General features: G+C 38.5%; 5 protein-coding genes across 6 annotated transcripts; 2 read left to right on the top strand and 3 right to left on the bottom strand.

Annotated features, from left to right (window-relative positions):
- The first annotated feature begins 1,051 nt into the window (after positions 1-1,051).
- LOC109596879 (tyrosine aminotransferase) lies at positions 1,052-3,284 on the top strand. Its single transcript, XM_020012475.2, has 3 exons — positions 1,052-1,354; positions 2,039-3,030; positions 3,080-3,284. The coding sequence occupies exons 1-3, from the start codon at positions 1,171-1,173 to the stop codon at positions 3,185-3,187; spliced, it is 1,284 nt and encodes a 427-aa protein (XP_019868034.2). The 5' UTR covers positions 1,052-1,170; the 3' UTR covers positions 3,188-3,284.
- A 39-nt stretch (positions 3,285-3,323) lies between these two features.
- Positions 3,324-10,356, bottom strand: LOC109596878 (Y+L amino acid transporter 2). The gene is made up of 4 exons (XM_049966798.1): positions 9,918-10,356; positions 5,046-5,538; positions 4,352-4,676; positions 3,324-4,101 (listed from the first exon to the last, which is right to left on the bottom strand). Exons 1-4 carry the CDS (start codon positions 10,153-10,155, stop codon positions 3,703-3,705), a joined length of 1,455 nt encoding a protein of 484 aa, XP_049822755.1. The 5' UTR covers positions 10,156-10,356; the 3' UTR covers positions 3,324-3,702.
- A 495-nt stretch (positions 10,357-10,851) lies between these two features.
- LOC109596869 (angio-associated migratory cell protein) lies at positions 10,852-12,369 on the bottom strand. Its single transcript, XM_020012467.2, has one exon. It carries the CDS (start codon positions 12,196-12,198, stop codon positions 11,050-11,052), a length of 1,149 nt encoding a protein of 382 aa, XP_019868026.2. The 5' UTR covers positions 12,199-12,369; the 3' UTR covers positions 10,852-11,049.
- A 278-nt stretch (positions 12,370-12,647) lies between these two features.
- LOC109596888 (LIM domain-containing protein jub) lies at positions 12,648-18,750 on the top strand. Of its 2 annotated transcripts, none has more exons than XM_049966641.1 (5): positions 12,648-14,339; positions 14,564-14,733; positions 14,849-14,923; positions 15,319-15,484; positions 15,554-18,750. In XM_049966641.1, the coding sequence occupies exons 1-5, from the start codon at positions 13,145-13,147 to the stop codon at positions 15,796-15,798; spliced, it is 1,851 nt and encodes a 616-aa protein (XP_049822598.1). In that variant the 5' UTR covers positions 12,648-13,144; the 3' UTR covers positions 15,799-18,750. The 2 variants fall into 2 exon arrangements, with proteins under 2 accessions (XP_049822598.1, XP_019868043.2); XM_020012484.2 differs by having other exon boundaries at positions 12,650-14,339; positions 14,861-14,923.
- A 33-nt stretch (positions 18,751-18,783) lies between these two features.
- LOC109596887 (kelch-like protein diablo) lies at positions 18,784-22,344 on the bottom strand. The gene is made up of 7 exons (XM_020012483.2): positions 22,168-22,344; positions 21,234-21,555; positions 20,873-21,174; positions 20,466-20,817; positions 20,207-20,408; positions 19,663-20,149; positions 18,784-19,609 (listed from the first exon to the last, which is right to left on the bottom strand). Exons 2-7 carry the CDS (start codon positions 21,478-21,480, stop codon positions 19,418-19,420), a joined length of 1,782 nt encoding a protein of 593 aa, XP_019868042.2. The 5' UTR covers positions 21,481-21,555; positions 22,168-22,344; the 3' UTR covers positions 18,784-19,417.
- Between the last annotated feature and the right edge of the window lie 76 nt (positions 22,345-22,420).

Genomic DNA, 22,420 nt, shown 5'->3' with positions numbered 1-22,420 from the left:
CTGAATCAGGACATTAACAGATCTAAACTTTACAAAGACTGAAACTGGAGCAAATTGACAGTCGGCTTGGTCCCTACGGAGTTCTTTGAATCGTACAATTTCTTCTTTTTTGTTATCTCGATGGTGTCAGAATCTGATTCCTTTTATAATTTGTTCACTACCTTGATCTATGCGGCTGAAGCATGAAGCTAACAGATTTAAACTTGATAAAGGCTGAAGCTGGAACATCTCGCCGACTTAACCTTCTTGGTGTTCTTTGAATAGTACAATTTCTTCTTTTTTTACCTTGATGGTGTCAGAATCTAATTCCTTTTGTCGTTTGTTGAGTACCTTGATCTGCATGTCTGAAGCATGAACCTAACAGCTATGAACTTGGTAAAGGCTGAAACTGGAACAGATTAACAGACGGCTTCACCTCCTTGGTGTTCTTTGAATAGTACAATTACCTCTTTTTTGTTACCTTGATGGTGGTTTGTTCAGCACCTTGATCTGCATGGCTGAAGCATGAACCTAACAGGTCTAAACTTGTTAATCCCTGTCTTCATTCGGGGATTCCCCACTTCTATTGTTGGTAGTCCTGAATACAATAAGTGACGTGATCCTCGAAGTCTGTTCTTGATTGAACATAATGATAGATTATTTACTAATCTAATTTATAAATGTCTAATCATTTATTAATTAATAAAATATAAACTTAAATATTGATGATTCATTAAAATACAAAATTTAATATACGCCACAGAAAAATAATATTCATCTACACGTGTTTTTGTGAACATATTTATCATAAATTATGATGCAAAAATGATTGCATCTTATTCGCATAATTAATGTTAATGCACAAGAAGTTTGAACCGAATTGCGTTTTGATAAAAAAATTTCCACAACAATTAATATTCATAATTATCAAGAATACAATTTTCTTCGTCCACGTTTTACAAAACTGGCCCCGATTTACATAAACATCCGACAAACAAGTCGTCTAGTAGAAACCGAATAAAATTAATGGAGGGATTTATTTAAATACTTGTCCTAACAACAAAACCGAATCAATATCGTTAATCCACTAGTGTCGAACGAATACTACCGTGTATAATAATTGATTATAATTATTTTTTTATTTTTTGATTTTACGAGCGAATAATTTTCAATAACGTTTCTTGTGTGAGCATGTTGGATAACCAGATTAAGGAGAAGAGCACGATAAATGTGATTGGTGGCGGCGACAAACCGGAGGTGTGGAAGGTCGAGCCCTCGGAGACAGCGAAGAACTGCCGGAATTTTATCAGGGAAATCGTCGACAATTTAGATCTACAGCCTAATCCCGAAAAACCTGTCATCGCACTTTCCATCGGTACGTTAAAGCTTTACAAATCCGCAGAAATGCACGTGGAAAGCATATTGCATCATTTTTTAAAACTTGAATAACTCTAAGCTTCATTTAGAACAATTTTCATTTCAAAACCAGTTTATAACTAGAAATAATTGTTGTTTCTTTAATACAAACCATTTTCTATTAATTTTTTCTTTGATAACTGTTAATTAAACAGTTAAAATCATAAAAATTATTAAAATTTTATTTTTGCGCAATTCTTTTACATATGTTAACATTTATAAATGCGTCAAAGCCGTTTTTTTCTTTCACATAGTGAAATTTTTTTCAACTTTAAAAGAGAACGTAGTGTTTACTCCAGCAAATATTGCTAATCTAATTATCATAACTCGCCACTATGCAAATTTTACACATTCTCACTGAAACTTGTAATAATTAATTATTAATGAAACCATCCTGTTTTATGATTATATAAAGAATGTAAACTTATTCTTGTAATTTTTAATTAAGTCTAGTTGAGTGCGTAATTTTTTACATATTAAATAAGTTTATAAACAACATTCACATAATTATAAATTTTATATAATAAATATGACTTACATTAATCATTTTGAAAATTGTAATCTGGGTTGTCTACAACATAGTACGACCAACATTTTTGGGAAAGTTAAATGAACCATTAAAATACCAAAACATTTAACTCAGGCGATCCGACCGTTTATGGAAACTTGCTTCCGTCCCATGAGACAACAAAAGCGGTGATCGACATCGTCGAAGAGGGCTCCTGCAATGGGTACGCACCGAGCGTCGGCTACGAAAACGCCAGAGCGGCGGTAGCCGAGTACTTGACCCATGACGGCGTCCAGGTCTCGTACCAGGATGTAATCCTGTGCAGTGGTTGCTCGTCCTCCCTCGAGCTGTGCATCACAGCTCTGTGCTGCAGCAAGAGGAACCACAACATCCTGATCCCCCGACCCGGCTTCCCGATCTATCGTACATTGGCCGAGTCTATAGGCGTGCAGGTCCGGTACTACAACTTGTTGCCGGAGAAGGACTGGGAGGCCGACCTGTACCACCTGGAGGAGCAGATCGACCAGCACACGGCCGCAATAGTCGTCAACAACCCTTCGAACCCGTGCGGGTCGGTTTTCTCGCAGGAACACTTGAGGAACATCCTGGAGATTGCGCACCGCAGAAGGATACCGGTTATAGCCGACGAAATCTACGAACAGCTCGTCTTCCCCGGCAAACGCTTCGTCTCGTGCGCCTCCTTGAACTCGCACGTGCCGATCTTGATATGCGGTGGCTTGGCCAAAAGGTTCCTGGTGCCAGGATGGAGGATGGGTTGGATCGTGGTTCACGATGAAATTGGGGCGTTCGATAAGGTGCGCAAGGCGCTGGTCAGTCTCAGTCAAAGGACGATTGGCAGCAACACCCTGATACAGGGGGCTTTACCCTCAATTCTGCGCAACACTCCTCAAAGTTACCACGACCAGTTAATAGTCGTTTTGAGACGTCACGCTCAACTTGCCTACGACGCCTTGAAGGGCGCCAAAGGTTTGTCACCATTCATGCCTGATGGTACCATGTACATGGTCGTCGAGGTGCAAATGAACAAGTTCCCCATGTTTGAGGACGGGCTGCAGTTCGTACAAAGGTTGATGGCTGAGGAATCCGTCTTTTGCCTTCCTGGTGATGTAAGTTGTAAATGACATTGAAATGAGCACCTTATAAGTGTATTTGCAGTGTTTCCAATTTCCGGGATTCATGAGGATCGTCCTGACTGTCCCGGAGGATCTGCTGTTGGAGGCCTGCGGCAGGATTTCGGAATTCTGCAACCGTCACTACACTTAAAACGCTTTTATTGATGAGAGGCTAATCACGTAAAACTACCTCAGTGTTTTTTATTAGAAACAAGGTGATTTGTACTGTAATAAAATGTTATAAACGATTGTCTGTGGTATTTTCTTTATTTGAAGTGAAAGACTAGTGTTTTTAAAATGTAGATTTATTAACATAATTACAAAAAATAATTCGGAATGTACTGAGACAAACGCTAAACTGTACATTAACTAGCGACTAAAAAAGTTGTACATACCCAATGAATAATAAATAAAATAAATTAAATATTGTCATTCGAGAATACATAAATTAGTTTGGGCCTTGTCCTAAAAATCCACCAGGACTATTGTCTTTAAACGCTTATCCTAAAGGTTCTACATACAATTGTTTTACAGTTAAGTTCCCCGAACTTAATACAAAATAAATAAAACAAAAAATAACTCTAGCAAATTACTAAGGTGGAAGAAGGCACTTCCACAATCCTAAATTTAATACTGTACAGAGTCACAATTCATTTATTCAGTCCATTAATTGTAATAGCTTTCATCTTCGGCGGTCACGCACATGAACAGCTTGGCGCACGCATTGTTAAAGTCGTTAAAAGTCTTAACCAGCCACTCGGGCTTGTTCTCCCATGCGATCGTCACTAGATACACGGGTATGCCGACCACGGTGAACGCCACCCCTATCGCGATCTCACGCGGACTCTTCACGCACGGACACGTAATCAGCAGGGTGCAGATGATGAAGAAGATGATGGGGAAGACGATGCTCACTTTGATGGGTCGATTGAGGGTCGCCTTCGTGCGACGCATGTACAACAAACCGGCCACGCTGATGGTGATGAACAGGGCCTCGACGAATGACACGAAGTTGATGAGGACGTACACGTCCTCCGTGATCAGAAGGGCCAACGTGATCAGGCACTAAAAATGAACGTTTTAAAGATTTAACAAACAAGTGGGTTATTAATGTAATGTGTGGTGTCAATCAAGTGGCGATGAAACAAAGTCGTCCGTCTTAACAAAAGGAGAGCCGTGTTCAATCGGTGTCAGGCGAGCATTAAATGCTTCCTGTCACCATTACGTCGAATTAGCTCAATTCCTTGTCAAATACACCGCACTTATGTACTTAAACAAATCGCTTTATCGCCCCCCAGTAGGAATGATATCTTACCATGAAGACCAACGATGGTACCGGCGTCAATCTTTTGACGTCTATCAGGGCGATGGCTCTGGGTAGATGTCCGGAACGTGCGCCTACGAAGAACAACCTGGAGGAGGCGAAGATCGCCCCGTTTAAGGAGCCAAAGGTGGAGCAGGCGACGAAGAAGGGCATCAGGAAGGAAAAGGTTCCCAACATTTTGTCCCCGAAATTCACAGCAACGGCGTCCGAATCCAATATTTCTGTTTTGCTCAGCACCACAAAGTAGGCGATGTTGGTCACCACGTAGACTATTGTAACGATTGGCATTGAAATGCAAATCGCCTTTGGAAGATTCCTGAAACACAAATTTTCATATTCTTTGTACTTTTAAAATAAACAGCAGAAACTTAAGGATTAGAGTTATTTTTGGATATGGAAATTATACACTTCCTTGTACATTAAGTTCATTCAGTTGTGTTTTAATACTATATTAATATAATGGTGATACAAAAGGCTTGTTTATAACTTCCTTTAATAAGTTAAATTAATTTCATTCTCTGTGATGGGAATCATGAACATTTAAACATCATATTATGATGTTTAAAAACATAAATAAAATGTTTTTTCTTCAATGTGTCTTATTTTTGCCACATTTTTATGAGATTTTGAATACAAAATGCCTTAATTGACCCACTTATTTTTATGGGGACACCCTTTTACTTACTTATAAGGATCCTTGAGCTCCTCAGTGACGTAATTCAAGTAGTTCCACCCCGAATACGAGAACAAACCGGAGTAAAAGGCCAGGGCGATATTTCCGGGGCCCCACTCCGTGCCCTTCATGGGATCGACGAAATGCTCAACGTGCCCAATGCACAAATAATAAACTCCGGCAATGACAATGATCAACACTGCGAACAGTTTGGTGAGTGTGAAAATGTCCTGCACCCTCGTCACCCACTTGACGTTGTAGCAGTTGATGATGGTGAGAAGACAGGTGGTGGCGGCTGCCAGGAGACGCACCGCTTCGTACGGGACGGGACAATCGGGACCCCAGATCGGCTGCAGGATGTACTGGGCGAAGGTGATGGCGGTGATCGCATTCCCGGTCGGCACCAGGATGAACAGCGCCACCCACAAGTAAAGGAAGGCGGGAAGAGGACCGAACGCTTCGCTGATGTAGGCGTAGTCGCCTCCCGATTTTGGAATCATTGTACCTAAAAAATAAAAATGTTGTATTTAGGGTTTCCTCTAACACTAAAAAATTGAAATCAATTGAGAATATTTAGAATATTTATTAATGTTTTTTTTTTGGTAAAATGTGGAAAGTGAAAAACAATCACTAGTTAGCTGAAAACTAATTTATTCTAATAAAAGTATGAAAAAAGTCGTTTTTTCAAATGATTTTCTTCCTAAAATGTTTACTATAATGAATTTCTGTGTATTATTTTATTTGTGGGTTTTCCCCATCATTAGAAAATTTGAAAAAATTAGGAATATTTAGAAAACAATGACAGGTTAGTTGCCAACTAATTTATTCTATTAATATTAATCAATAAGTCATTTTTATAAACATTTTTCTTGCTAAAATGTTTGCTATGATGTATTTTTGTGTATTATTTTATTCGGGGATTACCCTAACAATATAAAATTGGAAACAATCAGGAATATTTAGAAAAAAAAGTCACTTGTTAGCTGCAAAATAATTTATTCTATTAATATTAAGCAATAAGTCATTTTTTTAAGTGTTTTTCTTGTTAAAATGTTTACTATGATGTATTTCTGTGTATTATTTTATTTGAGGGTTTCTCCTAGCACTAGAAAATTGGAAACAATTAGGAATATGAAGAAAACAATCACTAGTTAGATGAAAACTTATTTATTCTAACTCTAGTAAGCAACTTTGATGTATTTCTGTGTATTATTTTATATTTATTTTATTATTTTCACTAGAAAATTGGAATCAATTAGGAATATTTAGAAAATAATCAATCACTAATTAGTTGTAAACAAATTTATTCTATTATTATTAACAATTAAGTCATTCTTTTTAATGTTTTTCTTGTTAAAATGTTTACTATGATATATTTCTGTGCATTATTTTATTCAGGGTTTCCCCTAGCACTAGAAAATTGGGAACAATTTGGAACATTTGGGAACAGTGACTAGTTTTATTGCAAATGAATTTATTCTATTTATATTAATCAATAAGCCATTTTTATTAACGTTTTCTTACTAAAATATTACTATAACCTTTTTATGTTTTATTTGAGGTTTCTCTTAACACTAGAAAATTGAGGACAATTTGAAATCATTAGGAAACAATTGCTAATTAGTTCAAAACGAATTTATTCTATTAATATTTATAAATTAAGTCGTTTTTATCAATATTTTTTTGCTAAACTTATGCTATGACGTTTATATGTTTATTATTTGGGGTTTCCTTTAATACTAAAAAATTGGGAACAATTCGGAATCATTAGTAAGCAACCGCAAACAAATTTATCAACCTTTTTCGGACTTGTTTAAGATATTAACAAAATCATTTAATATTTCAACTATGATAGTCTGGATGGAGAATACTGAAAAATCTTCTTCCAACATTTAAATTTAATAGCCACATTTGTACTTAGCACACATTAAATAATTACCACAATGACTTAATTTGCAATAATGCGAAGCATTAACAAATAAACGGTAATTATTGGCAAACAAATTTAACTGATTATTTTTGGGTCATTTTCAGTGACGTCAGACAGGTAATTAAACTAACATAAACATTTATCGCCATCACAGTAATAATTAAACGCGTACAATGTAACGGCCAACTTTATCTGTCGCAACAAATGTGTGTGTGTCTGTTTGTGAATAAACAGAATTGATAAGTTACGAAAAACTTCCGATAGTTGGACGACTTCCTCGTAAAAAATCTGAGTTCAATAAACACTGCAATGTGTACTTTGAGACGTTTTATCTCGCATTTTATTTGGTCCTTCGTCAAACAAAAGGGAAACCCGATCGAGATGATGAAAATCTCTACAGCTTCTGTATCACTCGAGTGATTCATTCATTTAGTATTTACAATTTTTGGAACTGTTTACACTAATTCTATTTACTGGGGAAACTGAGGTCGGGCCGTATCTATAAATTATTTAACAATAACTGGATTCGATTGAAGTTATTTCAATAAAATTTTATGATTACCGTGCTATTCTTCAACACGAAATCCAATTTAATTTCTTATTAATTTTTTTATTATTTCATCATGCCACAAAACTTAAAATGAAGGTTATTAACAACAAAATTGATTTACAATTTCCACTGATAAAATTAGAAATTTAAAAAAATGTAAATGCTTAAACCTTGAATTTTTGTTCTGTAAATTGACAACGTTTTTACAATATTGTTTTGAAGCGCCTTCGCAATAATTTTATAACAGGTGTTGCTTAAGTAATGTTCCATATGCTCACAAGCATCTTATTTTAATTTAAAGGTTTTTAATTACTGCAAAGTTTGTGACTAAATTGTTTACAAATTATTTGCTTGATGCACAAATAGTTTGTTCTCTATAATATGCATAGTATACGGAATGTGTGAGTCACAACTAATCGTATTTAACACAAATGTAATTTTATCTTAATGATGTGCGACAAAATTAATAAATCAAAACATATTCCAATGGTTTAGTGTTTACTATGTGTGGGTTTCCTCTTACGCTAGCAAATTGGAAACCATATTTAGAAAACTAGCTGCAAAAGAATTTATTCTATTAATATTAAGCAATACCTCATTTTTATTAATGTTTTTCTTGCTAAAATGTATACTATGATGTATTTCTGTGCATTATTTTATTTGGGGGTTTCCCCTAACACTAGAAAATGGGCAACAATTAAGAGCATTTAGAAAAAAATTGCTAGTTAGTTTCAAACGAATTTATTCTAATAATATTAAACAATAAATTGTTTTTATTCATGTTTTTCTTGCTAAAATATTTACTATGATGTATTTCTGTGTATTATTGTATTTGGGAGTTTCCCCTAACACTAGAAAATGGGAACAGTTAGGAATATTTAGAAAATAATCGCTAGTCGGTTGAAAATGAATTTATTGTTTTAATTATAAACAATAACTCGTTTTTATTAATGTTTTTCTTGCCAAAATGTTTACTATGATGTATTTCTTTATTTTATTGTATACGGGCCTTTCTCTTAGCATTAGAAAGTGGGAAGCAATTAGGAATACTAAGAAAAAAAAAGATACTCAACTGCAAACGAATTTATTCTTTTAATATTAACCAATAAATCGTTTTTAATAATGTTATTCTTGCTAAAATGTTTTCTATGATGTATTTCTGTCTAGTATAGTATTTAGAGGTTTCCTCTAAAAAAAGTGGAAACAGTTAGGAATATTTAGAAAATAATCACTAGTTAGTTGAAAATGAATTTATTCTTTTAATATTAACCAATATGTCGTTTTTATTATGTTTTTCTTTCTAAAATGTATACTATGACGTATTTTTGTATATTATTGTATATGTATAGAAAATGAGAAGCAATTAGAAATATTTTGAAAAAATTAGTTAATTGCAAACGAATTTATTCTTTTAATATTAACCAATAAGTCGTTTTGATTAAAGTTTTTCTTTCTAAAATGTTTACTGTGATTTAGTTCTGTGTATTATTTTGTTTGGCGGTTTCCCTTAACAATCGATAGTTGCAAAAGAATTTATTCTATTAATATCAACCATTTTTATTAATTTTTTTTTGTTAAAATATTTAGCAATAATATGTCGTTTTGATGAATATTTTTCTTTCTAAAATGTTTACTGTGATGTAGTTCTGTGTATTAATTTATTTGGGGTTTCTCTTGACACTAGAAAATTGGGAACGATTTCGAATCTAATAAATTAAGTCGTTTTAACTAATGTTTTTTCTTGCTGAATTATGTGACGTTTATATTTGTTGTAAATTAATAAATCAAGACATATTCCAAAACTTTAGTGTTTACTCTGTGTTTATGTGTTGTGATCTGACACAATCAATATAAAAACATTGTTTATTGACTGTTTTTCAGTTTTACAAACCAGTTACAAAACTTCATTTGATATTTAGATTTTGTTTTACTTAGATACTGCGACAGACCTTGATTTGATTAATTAAAATTTACATTGTGTTCAACAATACTCTTAATAATTATATCAAATGCATTTATCGATAATACTTCCGATAAATGATTAATACTGGTTAAATTAATATTGCAATAAAGTAAGAGTAAATAAAGTACATATGCTCAATCAATTTACGTTGCGAAACGCATAACACACTTTCGACTGATGCAACGCTAATCGAGTTTGCGATCCCACCTGGACAATACCGTTCTTTATCAACTAGTTTATGCACGAAAAGCAAATACAAATGTAAATTTAACGACGTCGTTACTAAAAGGGGGACGGAAATCGGGTTTATAATTAAACGCACTCAAACGAAAAGCGACGCCAGGTAATCGGACAATCAACAGGTAGCACGTTGCGTACCCACGTGTTCCGCAGAGATGATGTAATTTTGGCGCCGTTTTGCACCGCCAAAACGAAACTCACCCAATTCGGCGTAACACAACGCCCCGATCATCGACAGCACGCCCGACGAGATCCATATCAGTACGGAGGCACCCACCGAGCCAGAGTACTTCAGCACCCCTTTCGGCGACACGAATATCCCTGACCCAATTATTACGCCGACGATGATCGCGACGCCGTCCATCAGCGACAGTTCCTTCTTCATCTTCACCCCCGAGCTTTGGCTCACGTCGCCCACGCTGCCCTTCTTCGAACCCATGGTTGGCAAAAACTTATTGAACAGACACGATCAGCGTTCAGCAATGTAATACCATCACAAACACGTGGTTCCGGCGCAACCGGCTGCGACACCGCACACAACCAAGACTGTAAACGTGAACCGACTGCGACGTGGTGGTGGTCGTCGGCTCGGTATGGTTGGGCTGTGGTCCCCCCGCGCCGCATCCTGTGCGAAATTGGGTCTAATCGCTTTCGATGGGGCTCACGGCTAAACGCCGGATGACTGCCTTGCCACATCTTTATTCGGGTGCGATATATTCTTTCGGATTCGTCATTTTCAATTTTTATACGTTTACAACTTAACTGTTTAAATTTAACTGAACAAATACTATTGATTTTAATATTCAAATTATTCATTTTTCATTGAAGTTTTTACTTTAACAATTTAAAAAAATCTTACGTATGTTTTTAACATTTTCATTTTAAATAGACATTTACAAAAATCGTTGTTTAGCAATCTTAATTTAATTAAATTAAATACCAGGACTCCCAAATTTAATCGAAAAAGTGAATTAAATTTATTGAGCTGATAAAATCGATGAAAATAAATGATCAAAACAACTTAAAATTGAATAAAACAACCGTTATAATTTTATAGTTTTGATACTATTGTTAGTTTATATTATAAAATTGGGTTTAATTAAATAGAATACAATATAATAATAAAAAGGCAGGGTTACAAAACAGATCTTTATTATACTCTCATTCATAAGCATGAATATAACAATAAAAATTAACAAACAGCCTTCGATTCACACGCATCAATCCGGGTACATCGAACATCAAAAGGGTATACATGATAATATAGGTAAATACAAAATTCTTGTAAACATCTATAGAAAATTTAAGTCCCTTGTTACATAAGAATATGGAATTATGATTTAATATCGAAAATCTTGGCCACACCATCGTCTCCGGTGGTCAACAGTTTGGTGCCATTAGCAAAAGGTTTCATGCTTAATATTCCTTGTCTATGGCCTGTCAGAGTTTCCAAATGAGTGCCCTGTTTTACATCACAAACGTATACGATCCCATCAGCTCCTCCTACGAACATTATGCCGCTTTTTGCCTGTTTGAGGATCGTTACAGAGGCAAGCAGCTGAGCCTTGTGTCTTAGCGCCTGTTTTCTGACGTCCCAGACGCACAACATTCCAGACAATCCTCCAGTCACAACCATTCCTAAGTCACTGTCGAAATGCGCCACCTCCATGTCTGATTCGGCCTCGTCTCCGACTAAAAAACTGGTTACAATCTTACCATCTGACATCTTAACCAGTTGCCCAGATGGGGTGAGTATGGCCAGGCTGGCGTCCGCGTTAATATCAAACGAAAATATGGGTTGGTCTAAGTTACATTGCCACACCGCCGTCACAGTCTTCAAGTCCCACAGTTTCAGTAACCCACCCTGGTAGGAGGCCAACAGTTGTTTGCCGTTGGGCAATATCTTACCATGGGTTGTGTGTGCAAAGCCAGCTGTAGGTAACACCTTGGTGTTGCCCTGGGGAATCTGCCACACGTAGATGTCGCCCGCCTGGAACCCGGCGACCAGAACGTTGGCCTGCCCGTGCCAGGTCAGCCAGTGCAAGTCATCACCTTCAAAGCACCAGATCAGCTTCTTGTCGATCACGTCCCACACCTGTATCATGCCCCCCATGTCGGCCGTCACCACGTACTGGTTGGTGTGGTTGAACTGCACGATCACCACGGAATCCCTGTGGCCGGTACATTCCAAGACAATCTCCCCGGTCTCCAGATCCCAGACGTAGGCGGCGTCGTCTTGGCCCCCGGTCACCGCCAACTTGTCGTCGCTGCTCACGTCGCCGCAGAACACCGACTGCGTGTGTTTGGTGAACGTAAACTTGGCCAGGTCAACTACTTCTTCGTCGTTGATGTCGACGGACTCAAGGACGTCCTCCAGGGAATAGGGGTCCGGCTGGTCGTCGTCGTCGTCCTCCGAGTCGGAATATATGATTTCGACGTCGTCTTTTAAGTCGTCGGGCAACTCAAAATCACCGTCGTCCATGGTGGCTGGAGTTTCTGGGTCCAAGGTGGTGCAATGTTTTGGAGAGGCGATCTAACCTTATTACTTCGGCGCACGCTGTCAAACGTCACAAATGTTGTCAGATGAACTGGCAGTTGATTTTTTTAACAGAGAATTTCTGACAAGTGTTTTTTGTTTTATACGTTATGTAAAACAATTGTACAACAATTATCATACACATTTATTTTATTATTTTATTTGATTTTTTATTTTTGCATGTGGTAGCACTGAATCTAAAATTTGAAATATTTTTTCTATTTAAAATTTTTAGTTTTCAATTTGTTTAAAAAGTATATCGGGGCTTCAATGACAAATCTCGGTGACACTTATTAAAAATATGTATTTGTACCGATATAAACCAGAAACTGTTTAATGTACATGAAATATTTAAAAGTTAAGAAATGTAGAAGTGAAAAAGTATAATCTTTACAATCTAATTGGGGATGGAATTTCTAATATTCCCTACCGAGGATCAGGTTTTCAATGATTAAATTAATAATAAAATTACTAGTAATATATATCCTACAAGTGGTCAACCTGTCAATGCGTGTCTACAAAATTAATAATATCAGTATATTTTGCATGTATTTTAAGATGTTGCCTGCTTCAAATGAATTTTGTTGCCTTCATATGACATTTCTGCACATTTGTAATCAAATTGTTTAACACAAACAGTTAATAAATGAGAAATTTGATTGTTGTTTTTTTTTGGGTGTTCGAGCAAGTTCTGGGTCGGTTGTGTAGGTGGCGCCGGTGGCAATTAGCGTAATTTTTTTGTTGGGTAAATAATCGAGTGATTTATCACAATCCATGATTCCCTGATTGAATCACGAACGACTAGTGAGTCGTCCCCGGTCCCGCCCTCACCGTCAACCCGTTAATCGGCCGTTCCCAGCGCGTTTCACCCCGTCCATCCACCCTCGCCGCAATGGATCCATCGCTGGACCAGTCGTACGTGCAGAAGATGCAGTTCATGTCGCTGAACGGGCAGAACGAGGACCCGAGATACGGACGCATATCGAACGTGTCGAAGGCCGAGCCCGCCGTGCCCGGTTACCAGAAACACAAGACGGTGGGCGCCATCGAAACGTTCGCTAACGAGTCTGCGAAATCGAACGACTACACCATGTATGAGCGGAGCAACATCATTGCCAGTTCGAAGTACGCGACCCCCAAACAAGTGGAGACGATTGCGGCCCAGAAGGCCGTGGAGGAGAACGACGTGTACGTACAGTGTGCCAAGCCCCAGGTGCCCATCAGTACGAGCCCTACTCATTCATTGAGTGGCTCTTCCCAACATTCCAACAGCCCCAGAACCAGTATGGCCACTAATGCAGGCCCGGTGTATGAGAACATCAACTATTACCCAGGTAGGACGATGCCACAACAATACTACCAGCAGCAACCGGCTGACGTGTACAGGAAGGCCCAGCCCCAAGTACCATCAGGTAACAGATTGAACAGGGATCTGGACGGACCCCCGGTTTATGAGAACGTGCACAGCATGTCGCATAAGAGCTCCGGCGCCATGGCTGGGCCCCAAGTGGCCGCGAGTGCCTCCCAAATGTACCCTGTCCAAAACTACCAGCCAGCCTACAAGCACGCCGAGTATTCCGTGATGCAAAGACCGCAGACGGCGAACATCAGCAAGGCCGCCCCCCAACAGGGCTATTATCAGGAACAACCCGCCGCCAAATCGTTCACCCAACAACAACTGGACGAGATCAACGCGAGCGACTACGTGTGCATGACGGGCAACGTGTCGCACACGTTGAGCACCAACACCCAGTTCCAGACGTCCTCGGCCAAGAACTACGACCGGTCCCCGGCAACGGGCATAGCACAGACGCCGACCAAGGTGCAACCTGTGAAGGAGCCGAAGAAGTTGCCGATGCAGGAGAAGATAGTGGACAAGCGGCCGTCTCCTGCCCCGAGTCCGACGCCCAGCACCTGCAGCACCACCAGCACTGGCAAGCTGAAGATAAGCGGCAAGAACCTGTTGCCGTACAGCGTGACGCCGCCCAAACCGCGTGGGCCCACCGAGGCCGAGCGCAAGATCGAGGAGATGACCAGGCAGATTGAGGAGGAGATGGAGAAACACGAGGAGGAGGGAGAGTATTTCGGTAAATAAAACGAGATAATATTGTATTTTTATTCATTATCATGTCATTGTCCATGATTGATCAATTATTAGATTAGCTTTGTTTTTTGTTCGCATATATAAAAAATTCTATTGTTTCCTCTTGACCATTTAGAGCACACTTTTTTCTAATAGGTTTCTGAGAACTCCTTTTATTAGACATAAGTGGTACAATAACTCATAACAAAGTAACTTTCTGTTGTTCAGGCATTTGCCACACATGCGGCGACAAAGTAACCGGAGCAGGTCAGGCCTGCCAGGCGATGGGCAACCTCTACCACACTAACTGCTTCATTTGTTGCTCATGCGGCCGTGCCCTGCGCGGCAAGGCGTTTTACAACGTGCACGGTCGCGTCTACTGCGAAGAAGATTACCTGGTAAGCATCAAATTTCTAATCCCAATTCGTGCAAAATCTTACCAACATTTGACGTTTCTTTTCTTATAATTTGAAGTACCATTGAGTCGAAATCAAATAAGAACGTAAAGTTAAGAATTTGTTTCAGTACTCCGGGTTCCAACAGACGGCCGAGAAGTGCGCCATTTGCGGCCATTTGATTATGGAGATGGTGAGTTTGATCTGAACTGGCTGTTTGATTACTAACAAGGAGTGACTAACGTCGGCGATGCGGTGGCGGGACTAATGACTAACACTTGGATATGTTTAGTTCTAACTGTTGTTTCACACACATTAATTTATTAGCAGCAGTTCTTCACCAGTGCAGGCAACCTTACCAATTTTTGGTTATGTTCTTTTAGTATATGAAACTCATATAGTTTTGTAAACAAATTTGGTTTAAAAGTTGGTAGTGTCAAAAGTACTAGAAAATTTGTGAAAATTAAAAAAATTGGCAATAAATTGTGTGTGTAGAACAGCTATAATATTATGCTTTTGCTTATTGCTTCACTGTTTGTCCTTAAAGTACTTTTTTGTGACTTCTAATTGTGTTGTCTGTTGAATTAGATATTACAAGCCATGGGGAAGTCCTACCATCCGGGTTGTTTCCGGTGCTGCGTGTGCAACGAGTGCCTGGACGGCGTCCCGTTCACCGTCGACGTCGACAACAAGATCTACTGCGTCAACGACTACCATCGCATGTTCGCGCCCAAGTGCGCCGCCTGCGGAAACGGTAAACCATCCCACCCCCAGTCAACCCAACCCCTTTTAGTCTGCTCGATTACTAATTGAAACGTTACAGGTATTACGCCGGTGGAGGGCACCGAGGAAACGGTGCGGGTGGTCTCGATGGACAAGGACTTCCACGTGGACTGTTACGTGTGCGAGGAGTGCGGCATGCAGCTGACCGACGAGCCGGACAAACGGTGCTATCCGTTGGACGGACGTCTGATGTGCCGCGGCTGCCACATACAGCGGCTGCAGCACACCGCGCCGCACCGCCAGCCGCTCCACCCGGTGCCCGCTAGCTACCAGTACACCGGGTAGAGGCCGGTGGAGGAGGCGTGCGATTGGTAGGTCACCAGCGCCATCTACACACACGTCGATGTTCGATGTTGTGCAATGTGTATATGTAAGTGTTCACGAGCATTATTGTATAATAGGATCAGTTACGGTTGGGTTTTGATTATTCTTTTGTGCCGTTGGTTCGGTGGTTGGCTGTTTCACTGTGGCACGACGATTTTTATCGTTTTACTATATTATTTATTATTCAGTAAAAATGTGTATGTCCATATCCTAACATAATCTAATAATGTGAAAAATTGTATTTTTGTTTAACACGTTCAAAATTATAGTTTTTATTGTTCAAATGGTACTAAAATCATCACTTGATAACCTGAGAAACGTTTTAATTTATAAGTATTTATAATTCAGAATGTCTAAACAAGTATTTTATCAAATATATGTTCTTCATTATCCATCATTTGTCAAGATTAATATATCACAAATAATGATATAAAATCATATTTTATCTATTCTATCCATTATTATATTAAATTGGGCTAAAAAAAACATCTTTTTAAATTGTTGTACATAAAAATTAATCAAATCAGGTTTAGTTTGGTGTAATTTGTTTATTTCAGGCTTAAAAATTCAATATCATCTACTTTAAATTGTGTGAAATTTTGTACAAATTTGACACTTTTGTAGCACTTGAAATTTACAGATTTTGTGTGTAATCTCATAGGTAAAATTGTAAATAATAATTAACTGCAAGTAAAACACAAAATCAGGTTATTAGTCTGCATTCGGTGAGTTTTTAGAACCACAGAAATTGCAGTTTTAGGTTACCATAAGGTTAAATAATTAGGTAAATACTACATTTCCCGTTCTCATCATCAAAAACTTGATGTTTTATAAGTTTTCATACAATTTTATTTGCGTTTAACAATTTTTTAAAGCATTAGTTTAAGGTGTACATATTAATTGCATGAAAATGCTTATTATTCAACAATGGCAAAAATTAACTGGATTTTGACGACGTTTTTAATGAACGGTCAAAATTTCAGTTTAAGTTAATTAAGGAATATTATTATATCCTACAATTTATGGATTAAGTTTTAAAAAATAAAGTTGTACAGTTATTAGAATATATTGTATATAATACACAAGTATTAAGACCACAAATTAGACAACAAGTCTTGTATATATGATGCGTATTGACTACACGCCACCCTTTATGATAATAACACGATAAAATTCAAGCTGGAAAGTGACGATCAGGCATTGCAATCTTCAACTTGTACATAAATGGATTTGTGATCCATCGTCACCCAATTGTACATAAAAATTAAGTTGTTTTAAGGTTTTAAACTCCTTTTATTAGGTGTAATTCGTTGTAACAGTATTTAATTTTAAGATCCTTCGTCGAACACCAATACTATGGAATTAATTGTAACATAAATTTAGTCTTAGTGACCTTCTCTAATTAGAATAAGTTATTTTTTGTTTAGTTGTTTGGGAACCAATTCTATGGATTTAATTAAGGTTAGTTTTAAGGAATTGCACCAATTAACACGAGTATCATTTACGATTTAAGTGACACATCACAGTTCCAAGCTGTACATAAAGGAACTGCTGATTGTTGGTCACCAATTTGTACATAAACATTAAAATTAACGCATTAAGGCTGTATAGGATAAAACAAAGACTCAATTAACAATTGGCTTGGCATGTATCATGACAACAACGCGGTTCGCCACCCTGTACATAATCGAATCTCGCGTCCCAGTTGTCATTAGGCTTTAAGACTTTTTCGTTCAGTTATAAATTAGGTTGACATTAATAACATTGCACATTGTAACCCACATTAAATTATAGAAATTCAGTCCGCAAACCGTGTACATAAAAGGACTTATTTATTAACGAGTTAAATTCGCCACGTCACAGTTTTACCTTTGTACATAACGAAACTGACGATTTGTTGTTGACAAGATTTTAATATTATTTTAGCGTTTTACGTCGCAGTTCCCAATAAAATCTGTACATAACTGGAGCTTGCGACCTAAGTTGTATACATCTACTCAAATATAATAGCCACTAACTAGAATCGTGATCGCAGTTCAAATCTTGTACATAATGTGAATGATGAACTGCTTTAATTATAGGCACCGCCCCACTAAAATCTGTAAGACGATCTGGACTAAAGCCCACCGACAACAATCACAGTTCACAATCTGTATATAAAAGTAACTGGTGATTTGTTGGTACTAGATTTATTGTAATTTTTAACAAATAATTGTAATTGTCTGTTTAATCTGTGAATGATGGAAAGGAAGAACTTTATTAATTAATTAATTATTCGCCCATTTGAATAATAAAACTGCCCTGTTCTGTATTCTGTGATGTGTGACAATGAAAACGGTGAACCAACAACAACGAATTCGCTTATATATATATATATCAATGTGAACGTGTCGTTCATCAAGAAGATGATATGGCAGAAAATGATTATTTTTTAATTATCTGAAAGAGATAAAGGGAGACGTTTAATTCACTTCTATCGAGTTTTCTGCTTCCTTCTGGATGAACAACGTGTCGAGAAGTTCAGCTTAATTTTTGCAATGTAATAATTTCGCATTATTATTATCTGTTATTCAATTTCGTCGAACGTTATGTATATAAAAATAGGAAAAGCAGAAAAGACGACAGCAGCAAAAATTCTGGAAAATCCCGAGTTGACTCTTGCATATTTAACAAAAATAAAGAGATGTCCTTCGTGTCGGAAAGTGAGGAATTAGTTTTTTATATATATTTTCTTATGTGCTTATGTTTTGTATATAACGAAATTCGCATTTTTAAGTCTGATTTTAGAACGTTTCTATTTTATTATAATTACAGTTTGGTTCATTTCTGTGATACCATGTTTAGATTGTAAGTTTGTTTCATATTACTTATGTATTTCATTCCATTTTTTATTAAAAGCAGCTTATTATCTTATGTGTGTTTATTTAAATAATTAAAACTTGGTGGTATTTACAAACTCCTTTATTTTAAAGTGTGTCAAGAGCTTATATCGTACTTAATTTATCCAATGTACAACTTAAAACGAAAAAACAAAATCGTGAGTGAGTTACTTAAATAATTATAAAAATAAATAATTACAAAAAATAATACTTATTGTTAAAATGATTGAGTTCTTATTATATTTATAGATCCTTATTACAATTTGCGATAAAATCTCAATATTCAACAAAATTTTTAGGTACAACAATCACATATACTAAGTACAAAATTACCACAATTATCATTGGCAGTAACAATAACAATATTATAAAAGACGTTGACTGAGACTTATCAACACAATAGATAAACACAACGTTGACGTTCAATAAAACCACACGCGCTTCATTTGATTAGATCATCAGTAAATGCAACCATTAATAAAACTTAATGTACAGCCCGTATTTTTGTTACTGTATGCATAAATTTGGTAATTTCATAATGAGGGATCGACTTGCTTCAATTCCTCCAGAAAAAGCCATCATATCTTACAACCTACAATGCACTACATGAGTTAAACACGTAACGCAACGCAAATAATTAATTAATAAGTCCTTGGTGATCAGTTAACGGTAATTGTGCTGCCGGAAACCCTCACCGTCAGCTACCAAATCCGATTCTCCGTTTGGGGCGCACGCATCACGCCCACACCGCCGCCCAGCCGCCGATAGTTCATCGAACTGCACAACCGCCACTGGTTCTGTTCCGTGTCGTAGAACTCGATGGATTTTAGGTAGGCAGTGCCGTCGAAACCGCCCACCGCGTACAGTTGTCCGTTCACCACCGCCAGTCCAACCTGAAATGACAATATGAAGTGGTGTTTTTGTGCTGGTTGGCTGTGAATCTTACCCCGCTTCTTCGGGACGTCATGGCGACGATGGGGCTCCAGGTGTTGGTGTGAGGGTTGTACCTTTCAGCGCTGCTCAGTTCCATGCAGTCGTCTCTGCCGCCCACCGCGTATATTAAATTGTTGAAGACGGCACACCCCAGGTGTTTGCGCCTCGTCGACATAGGGCTGACGAGGGTCCATTTGTTGTGTCGTGGGTCGTATCTTTCGACAGTGTTCAGTGGTGATTGTCCGTCTGAACCTCCTATGGCGTACAAGTAACCGCCCAGCACAGCGACGGCAACGCCCAAGCGACGCGTCGTCATCGGTGCCACCTTAGTCCACTTGTTCTCTTTAGGGTCGTACCGTTCCACGTGGTTCAGACACTGCACTCCATCTTGGCCTCCGACGGCGTACAACAGGTTGTCCAAGACGGCCACGCCTACGCTAGTGCGGCAAGATGTCGTGGGGGCCACATCGCATGACCACTGATCAGTCTGAGGATCGTATCTGAAATATAATGTCAATGAAAAGACGTATACTTAGAAATGGAGGTGTAACGTGTACCTTTCAATGCTGTTGAGATAACTTTGTCCGTCGTGTCCACCCACGGCGTACAGGAGATCATTGAGGACGGCCACGCCCACGCCACAGCGACGTTTACTCATCGGCGCCACCATTTTCCACTCCATGGTGGTTGGATCGAACTTCTCGACCGACGCAATGGCGTCTCCACTGCACCAGCCTCCGACCGCAAATAACACCTCTCCTGCAACAACAACACCGTGAAAATATAACACTATTATAAGTTTTAGTAGTACCATACCTCTCCTCGTGGGTTTCCGCGGTCGGGTCCTCGGCCCCTGCATCAGGGGTCGCTCCTGCGGTAGCAGCAGATAGTTCTTGGCCTCATCGACCAAGTCCCTGCACGATTCGTCGGATCTCACCAATAAATCGGAGCCCACGGTGCCCACTAAAAACTTCGGACTGAGCAGCGGTAGGCGCACGTGCTGCAACACTTGCGGCAAGTGTTGGCGACGGTCGCTTACGTTGTACTTCACCCACGACATCACCGCATTGTACACCTGCTCCTCGGTTCGCACGTTCAGCTCGTCACTAGATATTATGTCCACCAGTTGGCCTACTGGTAGCAGCAAGAACTCCTCCGACTCCATCACCTATTTTTTGTGTTTTTAGTTACTCTAAGTTTGATTTACTTGGTTAAGTAGTTACCTCTTGGAAGTTGTGCTGTGTAAACTTGTCGGCTATGCGCAGCAATTCCCTGCAGGAGTGCGTGTCGGCGAAAGCCCTGATGCCCAAACAATTGGACGGATCCAGCTGTCGCTTCAGGAACTCACAACAAATATCCTGGATTTCCGTCAGTTGAAGGAGACAGGCAGCCGGCAATAACATCTGCACGTTCGACTCCTCCACGATTATGTGCGACGTGTAACAGAAGTCTATTAGCAAATCCATGGCCAGTTCATCTATGTCCCTTATCGTCACCTCAGTTTGCCTCGATTCCGCCAACTCTCCTGCACAAAACCCCCAATAAACACCACAAAATCACCTCGCAAGTTGTTACAAGACAAACCTGTAAACATAGCCCTAAAATACGGACTGCAGGCGCTCAGGATGACGCGATGGGCGAAGATCTTCCTGGAGCCGACGTTCAGCACCACATCGCACAGTTCGCGGTGCCTCCGCAGCAAATTGAGCTCCGTCAGCGTCGTCTTCGGATGTTTTTCTGAAGTGTGCGACAGACGGGCGGGCGAGGGCGGCCTCTCGCCGCCGCTCACCGCGCCCACGCCACCGCCACCGGTCATCTCCCCGCCGCCCATCCGACAGGGCACATGAAGATGGGGGCCCAATTGTATGCGTAGGGGCGGCGACGCCCAACCCCACACCGAGTCTATCTGTGAATGAATATGTGTTGTTCCGTTAAATTAATAGAAATGGTTGTAGTATTTGTAGTGAAAACGAAACGACAAAAGTAAAAGTGTGTCCTGACAATTTGTGCATGTAAATTTTACTTGTATGTGCACTGAATAATAATTCACATGACTTATCTAAAAATATGTAGACTTTGGAAAGCAAACATCGGAGATTTCTTTCGAATTGAAAGTTGTCCAATGTCCAAACCATAAACTTTATGATTATTTTAGTACCTCATTAGGATAAACAGTAAATGATCTTATGATTATTTTATTCTAATTAAATATTTTCTGAGAATTGTTATTGCTTGTAGAGAAAAATTACATTACTGAATTCTTTTAGACAATATAAGTATTAAATTTATCATAGAAATAGATAAATACATGAATAAAAGAATTGTTTTTAGTATCTCCAATTCTCTTCACTGTTATACTACTACACTGTAGTCTAAATTTATCACACGCACAACACACAACTAATAAAATACGACTATTTAATAAAATATTCAACTTTTATTGCCAATTTTCTACAATTATCGAACGAAAGAGTTCAATGGAAGTCACAAAACAATAAATAACGGGTCCTCAGCTCACCTTTACTTGGTTTCCTGGCACTTTGAATGGAAATTATGTAATCCGGTCAAACGAAACTGTCCTAATCCGTCTGGCACATTAAACAAACGGAGTGGCCACCAAATTTATAAACATAAAGGATTATGTTATTGGTCAACAACCGTATCACTTGTGCGAAATGTCACGATTTTGACGTTTATTCGGTGGAAACAAATCGCTAATGTTGGTAAAATTGATTGAAAATGAACAAATTACAGTGTGCCAAACTAAATTT

The sequence above is a fragment of the Aethina tumida genome, chromosome 4 (assembly GCF_024364675.1).
Source record: "Aethina tumida isolate Nest 87 chromosome 4, icAetTumi1.1, whole genome shotgun sequence".
In the NCBI taxonomy this organism is placed as follows: domain Eukaryota; kingdom Metazoa; phylum Arthropoda; class Insecta; order Coleoptera; family Nitidulidae; genus Aethina; species Aethina tumida.
This window is presented reverse-complemented; position numbering and strand designations above follow the sequence as displayed.